General features: G+C 37.1%; 1 protein-coding gene across 2 annotated transcripts; it reads left to right on the forward strand.

Moving 5' to 3' along the window:
- The first annotated feature begins 3,162 nt into the window (after window positions 1–3,162).
- Window positions 3,163–16,692, forward strand: LOC127946546 (polypyrimidine tract-binding protein 2). 2 transcript variants are annotated; one of them, XM_052543197.1, is made up of 14 exons: window positions 3,163–3,300; window positions 4,362–4,389; window positions 8,419–8,488; window positions 8,979–9,163; window positions 9,278–9,418; window positions 10,239–10,361; window positions 10,522–10,632; window positions 10,762–10,972; window positions 11,956–12,071; window positions 13,272–13,305; window positions 14,365–14,457; window positions 14,939–15,155; window positions 15,240–15,317; window positions 15,410–16,692. In XM_052543197.1, exons 1-14 carry the CDS (start codon window positions 3,293–3,295, stop codon window positions 15,537–15,539), a joined length of 1,545 nt encoding a protein of 514 aa, XP_052399157.1. In that variant the 5' UTR covers window positions 3,163–3,292; the 3' UTR covers window positions 15,540–16,692. The 2 variants fall into 2 exon arrangements, with proteins under 2 accessions (XP_052399157.1, XP_052399158.1); XM_052543198.1 differs by having other exon boundaries at window positions 10,762–10,960.
- Window positions 16,693–17,219: the final 527 nt, after the last annotated feature.

The following is a 17,219-nucleotide window of genomic DNA, read 5'->3' on the forward strand; positions in this document are numbered from 1 at the left end:
ACCAGTGTTGCTTTGGTAATTAAAGAAAATGACAAACATCATGCTGGCATTACTGTAGGATTGTCCAAGTCAGTAGTCATGTGGAGAATTGTCGAAGAGGTCTATTCATCTATTAAATCCATGAATCTATGAACTTGTCAGTCATTATTTTCTATAGGTTGTCATTTGAGTGAGTTCAATACACCCACAACCTGTTTGTACAAAATGTAATTCTTGTTGTGATTTAACAATTGCTTTCTGAGCATCTTACAATGTATTTTGTAAATTACAATGTTAAATTCCCCATCTTGGTCAATCTCATCTTAGTGTTAGATAACTAAAAGGATGCACCAGATAAGATAAGGTAACATACAGTCAACAGCTTAGCTGTGTATCTTGACCCAAGGTTGTCGGTTCAGAGTGTCTACAGCACATTTCACAACACTGGGGTCACATTACAATGACATCACTCCTGAGTATGATGACTCCCATGATGATATCGGCATGTAGGGGCGGCAGTGGCTCAGTGGTTCATGTAGGTTGTCTACAAACCAGAAGGTTGGTGGTTCGATCCCCGGCTCCACCTGACCAAGTGTCGAGGTGTCCTTGAGCAAGACAACTAACCCCAGCTGCTCCCGACGAGCTGGATGGCAGCCTTGAATGGCTGACACCGCAGTTGGTGTGTGAGTGGATGGGTGAATGTGAGGCAAATTTTAAAGCGCTTTGGATGTGGTCTGTTGAAAGCGCTATATAAATGCAGTCCATATCAGAAGAATAACATCATGCCTGACAAAACATGACAGTGGGACATCTGTGTTGGAAAAATTCTGTTATGCCTCAGGCACACTGTAAAATAAAGTATACGCCATCTTTTATCTGTTTTTCTAGAAGTGTATTTTTGTTTTTGTATTATTCAAATACTATTGCATATTTTATTCACATATATTTTTATATTTTTAATTTAAATTTTTTGTTGAATTTTATTTATTTGGTTCATTTTTATTTATTTCCAGTTATTAATTGTAACTTATTTCACTTAGGTAACAAGGCAACATTTCAAATTTTTGTCCAGTTTAAGGTTTTCATCTAGTTTTTATATTTTAATGTATTTTATTTCAGCTTTATTTCAATTAACAAAAATGCCTCACTAATTGTTTTAGTTACTAATAACTCTGTAAAATCTGATATATCTATAAATGTAACACTATCCTACATCTAAAATTATTTAAAATTGTGTCTTTTTAAATATATTCATATTTATCTAAATTTTTACCTACATTTTTTATATTGAGGAAACAACGTGTTGGAAATCATTTCTCATACACTTGATTCTGCTAAAAGAAATGTTACTTGTTTTATGGCAGCTGGGACTTGGTGTCAAGAACCGTCTGCATGTTGTGTGCCAAGAACCGAATGATAAATGTTTGAGATTTGGTGCTCAGCTGACAGTTTTCTTATTTCCCCTTTGCTCAGAGGGATCCTGGAATCTAATTCCAACATGGCAGCCTCAGAAGCAAAACTAGACCCAAGTGTTTGGGGAAATGTCATTTTTAATTAAATCCCAGGTTCTTTAAGATAAGCTTTAATTTCACCTGGAGCATTAAGCACGGAGCCAAAATACCATTATGTAAGTCTGTCACAGTCAGTGATATCTAACCGCCTGCTACAGAGCTTTTGACTGACTTGCTGAATGTTAGCATGCATAATTACTTTAATTATGCTAGGTGATTCTCTCTACATTTATGTTCAGAAAATTATTTAATACGACAGTGATAACAACTAAAATGAAACAATGAAGGTGGATTATAAAACTGTCTCTCAATGTTATGCATTTAATACATAATGTAGGGTGAACATATTTTAGTTTTCCAGAAGAAAAAAAAAAGAACAGTGGGTGCAGGCAGGGTTAAAAAGCTTCCTACCAATGGCCCAGTGGGGTAAAATCAATCCATGGAAAGAGTTTAAAATTAGCCCAATTCCATGGAGAGAGAGAGAAAAAAATGCATCCAACATGAGCTGCAGGAGTCAGATTTGACTGATCACGGGTTGAGAGTAGAGATGGCTGACAGACCATGCTGGAGGATTTTCTGCTCAACAGATCCTGAGCTCATTGACACATATCTGATCTTCCTTTACACAGAGCGCTCATTCAAAAGAGATTTAAAGTTCTGCACACCGACGCTGGCTTCCTGATATAAATCATGCGTGAAACTTATATGGACACAAAAATCACTGGAGCAGGCGATGATGGTCAGAAATTCTGCGGGAGCAGAAGAAAACAGTGCCCCACAAGGCTCTAATACAAAAACGCATACTAAGAATGGTGGCTAGAATGCAAAAGCTAAATCCCAGACTTTTTGGGCGGTCTAGAAATCCAGGTGTTGTGCCCAGTTCTGACCTGCCACCAGATTATTACCCTAGTATTAGTAGGTTTAGGAGTAGGTGTTGGGGTGGGGTTGGGATTAGGCAATCAGGTAGCAACTTTATTATTATTATTTTTAGGTCCAAAAACATAATATTGGGTTATGTTAGCTTACCCTACATAATGTTGGTTTTTAATCCATGTCTCTGTCAGGGGACTTTAATATATCCCTCTGTTTTGACCCTCTCCTCAACAGCAATGGAATTTATTGGACATTTTTTTTCTTATAGGAATAGGCCTATTTCCCTGAAAAGTAGTCTCTTCTAGACTTTCAGATGAGATCTTAACATGAATGAAAAATAATAATAATAATAATTCAACACAATATATGCAATTAAAAATGAAATTTCAGTATGAACACACTGGCATAATCTAAATTGTAAAACTGAATATGGTAACATTGTGAAACAATTGTCTCATTTGTGTGTCATTTTATTTCTCAGAAGGAATTCCATCTGAGGAAAAACTACAAGACACAGAGATCTCCTGAGATTTAAAGGACCAGCCCTTAAAACTTCTAGGTCCTGTTACATTTTACTGCTTATGAGAAAAAAATATATATTTTTACAGTAGGTGTGTATGGGTGTGCTTAATATTAACTGTATTATTTTAGATATTACATGCTTACAGTAAATGGTGTTTGAGTTTACATTGGGTGTGTATCTCATGTAGTGTATGTTTACAGTAGGTATGTGTTTGTTTGTTTGTTTGTGTGTGTGTGAGTGTGTGTGTGTGTGTTTCCTCTTGTCTGTTTCCGCCTCCATTTTGTCACTGGTGTGTGTGTGCGTGTGTGTGTGTGTTTGTGTGTCTCAGCTAAAGCCAGTGAGGAGGAATAACACACACACACACAGAAACTCTTCAGCGGGTTCATTTTTACACAGATCACCAGAAATGGACGGGTGAGCATTAAATGCGCTCTTCGTTTATGTGTAAAAATGTATTAATTAATCATTTAAATACGAATTAGAAGAGTTTCTCACTTGCTGGAATGCTAACGCTGCTAACACGCTAGCGTGGTTAACACTTAAACAACGGTTGTTTCATAATCTTTTTGTAACGTTTGTATTGTCTTGTATGACATGCCAAGAGCACGAAAAATCGCAAGAATTCAAATAAGTAAACTACAAAAACGAGTCCATAAACAGCAAGCATGTGCTAGCAGGTTAGCCTCACTAGCTGTGTGTTTGCTCACGTTGTGCACACAAGATTAAACAGGAGTTTAATTGAGCGAGTCTTTTACATAGTTTTATTTGTAATTAATATATTAATGTGCTGGAATATGATGTAATTCCCCAGTGGACCTCGTTTAGGTTGTAATTCTATGATTTCACGTAAGCTTTTTTACCATCATAAAATTTATAAAATAAAACAATTTTTCAGTGTATAATGTGTCAAGTTGCATTCAAATACGAGAAAGTCTTAATGCTGATAAAATTCTGGTTAACCAACTAGCATCAGACTGTACTCTAGGGCTGTGTGTCAAAACTTGAGCTGGTTGTTACCTAGACAGCATTCTGGACATTATAGTCCCATAAACTGCTTTACGTTACCCAAATTGCATTCTTGCATCATAATGCCGAAAACTAGTGATCTGCCTTACTCATTTTCATTTTTGAGCATCTATGTCTCATAACCTAGTGACCTGCATCCTTAAAACAGTATTTTAGCCTCAAAATTGAATTTGCTTGAAACATCCTTTTTGAACTTCATGCCTAGTAAGCAGCCTACCTAGACAGCATTTATACGTGCATTTCTGGCCTTCTGGACGAAGAGTGGGATAAAGTGATGAAATACTGAAATGTTCATCAGCTTAATTTGTTGTGTCATATAATGGAGTGGGTTTAAAAAGATTCGGATTAAAGGATTTCTAGCCCAGCCTTTCTTTTTTTATTCCTGAATTTACATTAACTGAATTAACGTGTTATTTGTCTGATCAAATATCACTTTGTGTTTTCAACAGAATTGGTGATGTCGCAGTTGGTGTAAAGGTAAACACTGTTTTCAGTATCCTTTGTGCGGTATGTATTTTGGATGATGGATGGATGGATCGGTAGTTACTAAAGTAAACTCTTGATGGATTTTGCAGTGCAATAGCAACTTGACAAAGGCAGCTCAGCACAACATGCATTACTCTGAATATGATCGTAATGTAGTGTAATTTAGTTTTTAATAGATGTCCGCCTGTTGCAGTGGTGAGACCGAGTGGAAACCACAACAGAAATTTGACCCCATAGATACCAAAGCAGTGTGGTAAACCAGGGTATTTTTTACGTTAAAAAAATCAATAATTACTCTGCGATAGGGCTGTCTCAAATACAAAATTGTCATTTGATTATTGCTATACAAATAATTGCTTTTTCAGTTAAAGTGTCAGATTTGCTATTAAGCTTAATAAAGATCCACCTGTAAAAGCAGGGCATTATATACAATATTATTGTGCAAAAATGTAAAATATTACTTTCTTCTATTCGTGTTGTATGGAACTAGCCATTTTAAATATTGAATTTTGGCAATATAATATTGATGATGATGATGATTAAATATTGGAATATAATGCAATAGTGTTTCCACCCTAAATTTTCACTTTAACATGCAATTTTTAAGGCAGGCTGATTTAACCCATGTGTCATTAACCTTGTGAATGTTTCTAAAATATGACATTATGTAGGATTATAAATGAAAGTGAATTTTGAGCCCTCACACTATGTAAATTTCATGCCGTATTCACTTACATTTGCTAATCATCAATGGCAGTGTCTGGTTGGAATTAATAATGAACAGTAATTGTGATCAGGTCTCAACACTATAGGTTTTTTCTAGTAGCCTGGTCGAGCCAGTGGTTCAAATTTTACTTGCCCTGCCAATATTTTCACTGCCCCTGATTCTAATTTTGATACCAAACTAAACACTGCAAGCCTAACAAATAAAAAGCTAAATTAAGACAAATTAACAGTCAGTAAATAAGAAAAACTGAACCAATCACAAGCAACAACACATAAATGAATAACAAAGATACACATGAAATTATTCTTTAGGAAAAACATCAGACGGACTGAATGAGACACAAATCCACTCTCTGACAATAGGTGGTGCTTTTGGAACAGCAGCCATACATTGTTTCCTTGGTTACTGCTGTACAGAAAGCAGCACTGCGCTTATTAACACTACTTTAAAGGCATCTGTTAACTGCTGTTTACATGTTTCATAGTATTTCCACACAAATGACATTTTGGAAAATTATTACAGTGCAGTTTGTGTGCAAAAAAATGACCAGTCGATTGGTGCATCAGTATCCAGTAATGCTGTGTTCAAAATATTAGTGCTTTTTAGTATTAGTATTTGTTAAGCGTGTTACTTATCTTTGTCAACCTGCAACCCTGTGCACGCGCTCTCTTTCCACTATAAACACACTTACTTTCTGAAAACACCTGTTAGCTTACAGTTAAGCGATCTCCACTTCAATATTCTATAACATTGTAATTCATCAAGTGTTTATTTACAAGAGAGAGAAAGAGAGGAGAGAGTCTGTGCACGTATGAATTACTTCCATTTTGCCGCATTTCTCTATTAACAGTGAAGCTGTGGCTTTAATTTTAACACCTCCATGTTTAGAAAGATAATTTAGCTCGTGAGCGATTAAGCTGTTTATATTTTATAAAAATATGCAGGGCAGTGCTAAAAAGCTTGTTCCTGAATGTCTGATTACACGCAAAGCGTGATCTGTGTGAGTGACTGAGTGCGTGTGTGCATAAGATACAGAAGATAGTGCATTAGTTTAGAAAGCTTAATTTTATTTTTAAAAGAGTAGAGAGTGGATTAATTTGTGCAATGATAACCTACCATCAATGTTAAGATGATTTTAAGATATGAGTACATTATAAATTCATTAGAATTAGTAAATTATTATTTATGGGCTCAGAAACCAAAATGCAAACAATCAGAATGTTTTACCTGGTGGGGAGTGCCCACTGTAAAAGTTGAATATATGCTATTACCTATATTGTACTGTGGTACAGTTATAGAAGCCTTTCATATTGAAGAGGTCAACTGCTTATAGTTAGCACTGGCCCTAAAGTATGCAGTGTTTCATAAACAGCTGTTTTACTAAATTCTACCGAGGTAAAATTCAGTGCAGTCCTGTATCATAATACGTATCGTACCGTGGCCTCTATCGTATCATATCGTGACTTTGCTGGTGATACACAGCCCTAGTATCCAGTGTGTAAATTAACTATAGAGGAATCACTATTAAAGCTACAAAGTTACTCACCAAGATGGATATTTTGAGATAATTTTGTATGTATTTGTCCGTCCAAGACACTTCCGAATCTCAATTCGGTCCTGAGGCATTGTCACACAAAACGCAGTGCACGAGTTCTGTATATAGTTTGCGCCTTGAATGCTTTAAAATCACTTGTATTTTTTTCAATTAGCAAGCCTTAAAAACACATTCAATTATAAACATTTGTGACGACGCAGCAGTGGCCCGATCGGACCATCGTGACAAATTCTTCAACTGTCCCAAGCGTCTTTCACACTGGCTGGCCTCTTATTGTCAAGCCCTGGTGATTATCTCAGACCTACACAGTGATAACCAATGCTGCTGCTATCTCACTCTTTCTTATTCTTGGTTCATCCAAACATTGGCAGACTTTGAATAGTCACCATTAACAGCCAGAATGGGATCTACAACCAGTTCTTTTTATTTAAGATATTTACTATTCCCTTATTTTTTGGTGGTAGACTATTAGACCTTAATAAATTTGCGTCACTGAAAGTTAGAAGGATGATGTCGGCTTGTCTTTAATTTTTTGCTGTCCTGTTGGCCTTAGGCTGTAGGGTGGAGTATGTCTTTGTCAATGTCTCTGTCACTCCATTCAAAAATACAATACATGCTTTTTTTAGTATTGCTGTCAGGAACATAACTTGTCTTCACAGGATTTAGCATTTATTTCCCCTCTTATTTTTTTTAACTTATTTGCGTATTGCATGGCATCAAAGCCACATGAAAAAACACAAAGAAGCCGCGGGTGATGCAAACATTATTTGTTTTTGAATGGACAAAGAATTGGCAAGCCATTAAAGTGCATTATTGGATATTATTATGTAGCTGATTCTTTGTCGTTGAAAGAAAAGTGTTTTGTGGAAATGTAGAATTGTCCCTTATATATTAGATACAGGCCTGTTACAGGTCTCCATCTCCGCTTTTCAAAAAATTAGCCTGGTAGTAATTGAATGGGGGCAGTTTATGTCCAGGATAGTTAGAGAAGAACTTGTTCTTTTCAAGAGATGCCTTCTGAACACAGGCCTTTTAACTCGTTTTGTTTGCCAACAACAGAATTTTCCTTCCTGGAAAACGATGTTAGCCAATCTTTCTGAGAAAGCAGGTGGAAAAAGAAGCATTTGATCTTATTGCTTTAAAGTCCTGCTTTTTCCCCCCCGTCTGTTCTAATCAGCTTTGATGCTGAGGCTTGTCTGTAAAGACCTTGCCATCTCTTAATGCATTCTTCTGCTTTCGGTCGTTTCGTTGTGAAACTTCACCATTCTCTTGATTGTTTGTCGTGTCGATGCCCAGAAGGCAGGCTCGGCAGCGACTTTATTGGCGCCGTAAAAGCAGCGTCCATAAAGAACAATTCGGTGGAATTTTTGGAAGGCACGAACCTGAGATGATCCTATTAGGAAGTTTGTTTTGCGACATTCGCCATTTGCCTGCTGTCCCATCCGTCACTTTTAGCTGCACTTCAAGCGGCAGCCTGATCGCGCCGGGGCCCTTCGGGAACATGGGCAGCTCAGGAAGAGATGACCGCATCTGACATCTTAGACCCAACAAGATTAAAGCAACAATCTAGAAAAATAAAGCGGAAAGGCAGAAGCGTGTGGACGTGTGTTTTATGTGCTGTGATTCCTTAAGCTGTCCGCAGAGAACTGTATTTCATTGTTTGGTTGAGGGGATTGTGAAAGGAGGACATCTTTATTGTAGAGCGGGATTTTAGTTTTCTCTTTGTGTTTCTCCGCAGAGAGGATCAGATGAGCTGCTGTCCGGCAGCATGTATAACAGCCCCAGTTCTGGGCTGAGCAGTATAAGCGGTAAGTGTGACTTCCGCCCCCTTTCCAAAATATGCAGTTTTCACAACCGCATTAAAATAATCCAATTATAACAGATGGTTCAGTGTGAAATCTGATCTGAGAAAATCCTATCCGGGAATAACTTTACGCTTTCCTGTAGGTGGGCACCCACTCTTAAAAGCATGTGACCGGAATTGCGATTATCTGCATCTTATTACAGCTTCTTCAGCAATAGATTTCAATATCCCATTCAGTAGAGGAAAGACTTTACCCAATTAAGGGAAGCTTTGTTTCTTGGGTTCTTTCTATTAAGGATCTCAATCGGAAATGTAGTGTGAAATGTAATAGAAGAGAAACTTACAGTGCAGTTTAGACACACTTTCAGTCCTGGCTGAGTATTAAACATCTGCATCTTTTAACTTGATGTTGGCAATATGGTTCAACATTTTTCCTTTAAAATGTGTTCTCTTCATTCCCAGTATAATGTCCTCTTTCTGTCCACTTTTGGCAGATGCGACATCCAACGGTAGTGACAGCAAAAAACTTCGAGTTGAAGACAGAGTCGGCGATGCCCCACTATCCCGCGTTCTTCACATTAGAAAGTTACCCAACGATGTCTCGGAAACCGAGATCATTGCCCTGGGGCTTCCTTTCGGAAAGGTCACCAATATCCTCACACTGAAAGGCAAAAACCAGGTGCGTGGGCAAGCTGAAATAGTCTTGAAAGAGATTTGCTATTTCTGGTCCGACTAACAGTTTTAAGTCTACTGAGTTCATCTTACCTCATCACTGAAATCGTCTTTGTCTTAGGCGTTTCTGGAGCTCAGCACAGAGGAAGCTGCCATGACAATGGTCAATTATTACTCCGCTGTGACGCCTCACATCCGTAGTGTGCCGGTCTACATACAGTACTCAAATCACAAAGAACTGAAGACCGACAATTCAAACCAGGTAACAAATCCCCTAACTTTTCTTGAAAATTTTAATATTTCAAGGGACAGCCAATCAGAACATTTTTGATCTTTAAAATCCAACTATGCTGACCAGATTTTGGAAAAGTGAGATTTTGTTTTGGGCAGAATAGTCAATTTATATCTTCTGCTATTTATAGTGTGCACGGAAATTTACACTACTATTCAAAGGATAAGGGTCTGTAAGGTTTAACATGAATTTAAGAATATGCCATTTGATAAGAAATACAGTAACAACAGTAATTATATGAAATATTATTCCTAAGTATTATAAATATAATTTCCGATTTTAATATATTTTAAAATGCAGTTTATTCCTGTGATTGCAAAGACAAATTTTTAGCAGCCATTTCTTCAGTCTTCAGGAATGATCCTTTAGAAATTATTGTAATATGCTGATTTGGTGCTCAATAAATATTTCTTATTATTCTCAATTTTGAAAACCGATGCGCTCCTTAATATTTTTATGGAAAAATTGATAATAAATGAAGGATACTTTGAAATGGTGGAAAAGTTCAAATAATAAATCTATTTGTTGTTACTTTTTATAAATTGAATGTATCCTTGCTCAAAAGAAGTATAGATTTCTTTAAAAAAAATAAAATTGAAACTCTTCAACAGTTTTGTATTTTTTTACATTGGTTTGTTGTAATAAAACAAAATGTTGTTGGTTACTTTGCATGTAATTCAGACCGTTTATTTCTGTTTAAATTGTGTATTTTTCGGGAAAAATTAGCTGCTATGAGGAATGGACATCTCCCATTATATATGTTTAAGTAGTGTTTGTGTCTGACCTCCAGTCAGGTGGGACTCTCACATCGGGGTCTAACTCTAGCGATGGTGGTGGTATGGCCTCCAGTCCAGTGCTGAGGATAATCATTGATAACATGTTTTACCCCGTCACCCTTGATGTGCTGCAGCAGGTAGGGGACACCAATGCCCTTTTATTGAGACTTTACATTGGTGAAAAATTGATGTCCTGTTGATGCCGTGTGTTAATTATGCTTTTTTTTTTCTTTTTTTGTAATGTCTTTTCCCCTCTGTTGATAGCTCCCCTCAATGCTCTGCTTTCTCTGTCAATAGATCTTCTCAAAGTTTGGCACCGTCATGAAAATCATCACATTCACCAAGAACAATCAGTTTCAGGCCCTGTTGCAGTACAACGATCCAACCAATGCGCAGCAAGCTAAAGTGGTGGGTTTGCTCTCAGCGGAAAATGATGTGAAAAGCCAGTTTTTAGTGCCCTACGAAGACGACACACATTCTTTCTTTCTGTCTATCTCTCCTTGTTCTTTTTTTCTGTCTTTCTCTCTTTTGTTCTAGGCTCTAGATGGTCAGAACATATACAACGCCTGCTGCACCCTTCGAATAGACTACTCTAAACTCGTCAACCTGAATGTAAAATATAATAACGATAAGAGCAGGGACTACACAAGGCCGGAGCTTCCTGCTGGGGATGGGCAGCCCGCTCTGGATCCCACTGTGGTTTCTGCCCTGGGTAAAGATTCCACTTCCCTGCTCGGTAAGATCCCAGGTACTTGCCTCTTTTTTTACTATCTATTTTAGTGTTTGTTGTCTTCATTCACATGGCCAAATGCACCCTTGTTGCAAACCTGTATGACTTGTGGAACACCAGACTTATGAAAGGAAACACTGTTTTTACACATTTTGTTAGAAATAGACAGCTGTTAATACTGACAGTATGTAATTTTCACGAATACTCTTCGCAATGACATTCAGTCCAGATCCATACTATATACAAGATGTCGTATTTTAGAGGACCTTTTTAGCTTCACCCATTGTCTTAAATGTGATGCTTGTGGCGTGAGATGCTTATAAAAATAGCAAGATGTGATGCAACAACCCAAAACATTTGTCTGTTGAGTACACAAGGAGACAAAATGGCCATTGGTTCTCAGTTTGTTTGTGAGCCGGAACCATCATTTCTTCATTGATTCTGAGCGCCACTGAATGGGGACAGTATTTTAATCAGCATCATTGATTTAACTCAGCCTGTCTGAATGGTGAGAAAATGAAAATGTAAAGCTGTGTTTATGAATTAGAATGTGCTCTTAAGTACTGTAAAATGTCAGGTAGGCCGGTGTCTCTGAGCGCCTGGACTGACCTTTTCTCAGAGATCTGCTCATAAGGCCTCTTAATTTAAAATGCAATTTGACATTTCCCCTGCCACGTAATCAAGCAGGTATTTTATTGATATTAGCCTTAAAATGATTAGGTTTTAAAATCCCACATGGTCTTAACCTGGTTCCTCTCACATCAGGACGAAGAACTAATGTGTGATACCTGTGTGTAATTCCGGTTTTATTGGCTGGCACAGCTTAAGTAGACATGAGATGATGACTAGGACACTTTCTTCAACTTTTCTCTACAGTTAAAGTTGGCTGAATGATTGCCTATTAAATATACAGCACTGGCCTACAAATTGTGCAGTTCTCTCGATATATGTGCATGCTTTTGGACTCGAATGCCCATTTCTTCCTTCCTGTGTGATTACAGGTGCTCTGAGCCCGTTGAGCGCGGCTGCCGCCGCCGCCGCTGCAGCTGGAAGAGTCGCTCTGTCCGGACACTCGGGGGCTAGCGGAGTGCTGCTCGTAAGCAATCTAAACGAAGAGGTCAGTATACTCTTACACTGTGTACCTCAACCTCTGCTTCACATTTACATATTTCGGTTTGTCATGTCATGCCATGTTACATGTTCAGACTCCTAGAAAATGCCACTTCCTCTGTAAGGTTTAGTCCTATTCGTTTTTGCATAGTGCTGCAGTCCCATTTTACAGTGTCGCTCACTCTTTAATTCATAATACACTTGTAAAGCACACAGAAACTATAAGTACCTTAGTCATATTTCAACCTCAGAATATAAATACTTATGCTTTATTTAAATAATGAATTTTTGTTCAATTAAATTAGGATTTATTTTTAATTTTCAAAAAGCCTATTACATAGTATAGAATTTTATTTTTTTATATAATTAGTAATTTTTTATTCGTTCATTTTTTACTCATGTATTTCATTGCTTGTAATTGAACTATTATTTAATATTGACTATTATTATTGAATCATTCTCTGTCTTTTGTGTAAACGGTGTTGTTTAATCGTCAGTCCTCACGTATTGATGTGGGGTCAGTTGTGGTTTTGTCTGTCCACACCATAACTTTAAAAGGTGGTTTTCATGTCTACACAAGCATGGCAATCACAAAGAACCGAGTAAAACTCTGTGAGTCAAATGCTTGAACCTGTGATCAGCTTCTCCTGGTCTTCAATCTCCTGCATGCCTCTTAAAAACTTTATTATTATTCATCATTATCATTATCAGATGCTCCTTTTATTTTTTAGTATGAATGTATCCTTACCCTGGTACTGGGTAACTACATCTGGCACATTTATTTGCTTTTACAATGTAGAAATGCATAAAGCAGCCATTCTCTGACCAAACTCCTGCATTTCCGGTGTACTGACCTGTATTATATATTTTTTGTCCCCCCACCCCACCCCTTCATTTATATTCTGCATTCGCTTCCCCATTTTTCTCCATTTTGATTTTGTCCCTCTCTTCCATCCTGTCTTTCTCTGTCTTTCTTTCTTCCCTCATATCTGTTCTTCTTGCCACGCCTTGACCACACCTCGTTATTCATGTTTTTTTTTTTTTTTTGCTTGAAAAAAACTTCGGACCCCCCAATTAACCGCCCTGAACCATGATCCATGACCACTTCACCATTCTGCGGGAACCACCCTCCGTTATGGATGATCTGTTCATCTCCGCTCTTCCTCGACTCTTCTCTCTGTCCGCTTGCTCCTCTCTCCTTCTAAAGATGGTTACGCCCCACAGTCTGTTTACCCTCTTCGGTATGTTCTTGTTAGCTCTACTTTTTTTTGTTTTGTTTCTGTTATTCTTATTATTCTTGTGATTTATTGTTGTTATTATTATTATTTTTTAAGTCGACATGAAATGAAAATTTACCTTAGATGACTTCATTATTACATGCTCCTGTAGATATTGACCAATAGTTTCCTTTTATGCCTAGGGCCAAGTGTTCAACTTAAATTTGTCCACTTTTTACATTTTTTATTTGTATTTTGACCCTGTAATTCTATACTAAAGATCTAAAAAAAATCAACATAAATTAAGTGGGAAAAAAAAGTAAGTATTTATTAAAAATATCAGTTATTGGTTTAATCTATTGACTTATTTTTGGTAGTGAACTATTTTTATTAGTAAACTAGTTATTTAGTAATTATTGAGGCTACTTTTCTAAAATGTTAGATAGTTGATGCAGAAATTAGTAGTTAACTTAATAAAGGTTACAATATAATGGCTCTTTCGAGTCATAATAGCAGTGTACTTCACATGAATTTTTTGCCTCAAAACTGGGTGCTGGTTATGTGTAGTACTTTAATCAACTGCAAACTCATAATCCGGCTCTGTTGTAGCATAGAACATCCACTTTTTATTATTCAATTCCAAATGGATAAATGTCAAATCCAGCCCTACGTATTTATTCCTGTTGAATGTTCTTGGAAGTACAAAGCATTATGGAACTAAAATGGATTGTGAATGCCATTTCATGTTGACTTTAAACCATTACCATTAATTGGCTTTTAGAGTAAAAGTCTTTTGCCATTTTTTTTTTACTTTAAGCCTTTTGAAGTATTTAATTTGTTTCAGTGCATGTGATCTTTGGTTAAGTTTGCACAGTGTTTATGTTCCTTCTTAGTTCTTAATTCCTTTTGAATTTGAGGGTGTATATATCCGAGTGAGTCTTCTGTCAGGTTGTGATTAGTTTTCTCCATTTGGATGAATGTTCTGTGAGTCTATCAGTCTGTCTTTCCACTCTCTGAGTCTCACTTCTTACTCGTTCCTCCCTCTTTCGTTTCCTCTCCGGCTGCTGGCTGCTCTGTTCGCAGGGGTTTATGGGGACGTGCAGCGTGTGAAGATTCTTTTTAATAAGAAAGACAGCGCACTGATACAGATGGCCGATATGAACCAGGCTCAGCTTGGTAAGACTGCATACTGAAACATCCCTCACAGCACAGCCGTTATTGTCATGTTTACACGCCACTCAGATTCAATTGAGTTGCAAAATAGACTCCATTTTAATTCTCAATAAATCTTTTATTCATTATAATGTTACAGAAGATTTCGATTTCAAATAAATGCTAGTCTTTTGCATTACCATTTCATCAAAGTCTCAAAAATGAGTATGATCTCCTCAGATATAAACTGTTATCAACATGAATAAGACATCATTTTTGTGCATCAGCATATTGCAATTATTTCTAAATGAGTGATGGTTGCTGAAAATTCAGCTTTGCCATCCCATGAATAAATGAAATTTTCAAATAGATAAGTAATTTTATATGGTAGTAATAATTGCTGTTTTTACTGTATTTTTGATCAAAAATGCAAGCCATCATAAGCATGAGAAACCTCTCATGTGTCTCCTTCTCATTTCTCTTTGTTTGTTTGGATGTCCCTCAGCGATGAGCCATCTAAACGGTCAGAAGATGTATTCAAAGATCATTCGCGTTACGATGTCGAAGCACCAAACCGTTCAGTTACCGAGGGACGGTTTAGACGACCAGGGTCTCACGAAAGACTTTACGAACTCACCTCTGCATCGTTTCAAAAAGCCCGGCTCCAAGAACTTCCAGAACATTTTCCCTCCTTCTGCCACGCTGCATCTGTCAAACATCCCGTGAGTAAAAAGCTCTATTCGCCACTTGTCAATCTTTGTGTCAGTCGTCGGGGAGCTAAGCCATTTTTCTGTCATGTTTTGAAGGCAAGACATAACTGAAGAAGACCTCCGAGTCCTGTTCTCCAACTCCGGTGGCACTGTGAAAGCTTTTAAGTTTTTCCAGTAAGTCTGTCAACGTTCAGCTCCTCCTCTAAAGATGCTTTTGTCTTTTCTTTCATTTGTGTGACCATTTTTGTTGGCTTTTTTCCCTGCAGAGATCATAAAATGGCTCTAATTCAGATGACAACCATCGAGGAAGCTATTCAATGCCTCATCGACCTCCACAATTACAACATGGGTAATAACCACCACCTGAAGGTCTCCTTCTCCAAATCCACCATCTAAAGCAACCCGAGAGGTCTTGCTCCCAACTGTTTTTCCAGCGTTACCTGTTGACTGTTTAAATGCACTGGGGACCACAATTTCAAGAGTTTCTTTTCCCAAGTTTCATTCCACAAGAAGCTGTTGAAAGAAGGAAATATTGTGACGGTTTTCAAGGACATTTTTTACCCCGTTTCCCTGTTGTCAGCGCTCTGACACATAACCTCTTCAGTGGCGGGAAGGTGTTTTGGTGTCTGCACCTCTTATAATAAACCGAAAAGAACGTGCCTTACAAAACTTAAATGAATCTTTTCATACTTCATATTCTAAAACCCAAGCAGTCCTCTGAGGTTGATATTAGTAAGTTTGGTCAAGACAAAAAAATTTGTTTCCTTTTGCGTCTGATCCGTATACTGTTTGATGAAAGCCTCTTGGATGTGTTTTTTGTTGTTGTTGTTTTTTTCAGTTCCTAATGTCTGTGACATTTCAATTTAAGAATTGTAAATAAACCTGTGATTCCATTGATGGTCATTATGAGATGTTAGGCCAATTCTCAGCCCATCAATCCAGTAAAACCTAATGTTATTTGAAGGGAAACGAGAAAGAAACCTTTTTATTTGACATTTTGCTCAATTTACACCATTTGATCTTGGCTTTTCTTTTATCTATGTGCGTTGTCTTTATCCTAAGTGGAAGGTTATGCTTTTTTTCTGCATGTACCGACTGGTGCATCTTTATTCCTAGTGTTGCATGGATTGGAAATCACTTCTTTGTGTGATTTGGAAAGATAACTACAATGGAAGGGACCAAAGTTTATGTGCCTATAGTCTTAATTTACTCCAAGATTGAGCATATTAGTTTGCTTTTCAGAAGAGAGAAGACTCAAAGAAAATGTCTTATGAGAAGAATTGAGAAAATAAATGTCATTGATTGGCAATCCACACTATGACTTATTAGAGGGACAAAAGGATCTTGTCTATTTTGTTTTATTTTGTATTCTTTTAAACCTCTGTAGGAATGTATGATTCGGCATAGTTTTGGATGTGGCACAATTAAAAGACTTTTTCTAACAAAAGCGGGGCGATTTGACTTGGTTGTGTGTGTTGATTTCTCTTTCTCTTTCCTGTTTTCTGCTTTTATCTGTAGCGTGCTTAATAAACACTTGTGTAGTTCAGTATTCGCTCTCTCTCTCTGTCTCTGCCGCCCTCCACTCCTTTTAATGGTTCTGATGTTTTGTTCACTTCCAGGGTGGGAAAAAGCTTCAGGAAGTTTGAAGTGTCAATAATTTTGGCAGAACGGATTTGTTTTGCAAGCAAAGTGTTAAAAACACAATTTCTCACCCTGTAAATCCTTTTGCGTGTGACCCATCCATCTTTCCTGGATATGAAATTGCTTTGCCTTTTAGTTGATCCTTTTAGTTAACACCTAATTCTGTATCACGTTCATGTGCTTCAGCCCTTCCTCTCTTAAAAACATTGATCTTTGCAGTGAATTTCACTGCATTTGTCTTTTTTTTTTTTTTGCATGCACTTAAAAACAGTCCATGACCTTCATTTATTTCTGAATTGTTACTGATTTGTTTGTTTTCTAATATGTTTTATGCTCTGTTTTGTTTTTATAATCAAGGTCTTCTGTTTTTTTTTTTTTTTTTTGTTAAAGTGTGTGACCAAGCATTGAAAAGATCTTTTATTTTTGTCATTAAAA

The sequence above is a fragment of the Carassius gibelio genome, chromosome A24, assembly GCF_023724105.1.
Source record: "Carassius gibelio isolate Cgi1373 ecotype wild population from Czech Republic chromosome A24, carGib1.2-hapl.c, whole genome shotgun sequence".
Taxonomy (NCBI): Eukaryota; Metazoa; Chordata; class Actinopteri; order Cypriniformes; family Cyprinidae; genus Carassius; species Carassius gibelio.

What these genes read in the sequence shown, in the direction of transcription:
- LOC127946546 (XM_052543197.1), top strand. An exon ending in AGACCGACAATTCAAACCAG is followed by an intron (nt 9,419 to 10,238) that starts GTAACAAATCCC and finishes TCTGACCTCCAG; the next exon opens with TCAGGTGGGACTCTCACATC. An exon ending in TAAGCAATCTAAACGAAGAG is followed by an intron (nt 12,072 to 13,271) that starts GTCAGTATACTC and finishes CTCCTTCTAAAG; the next exon opens with ATGGTTACGCCCCACAGTCT.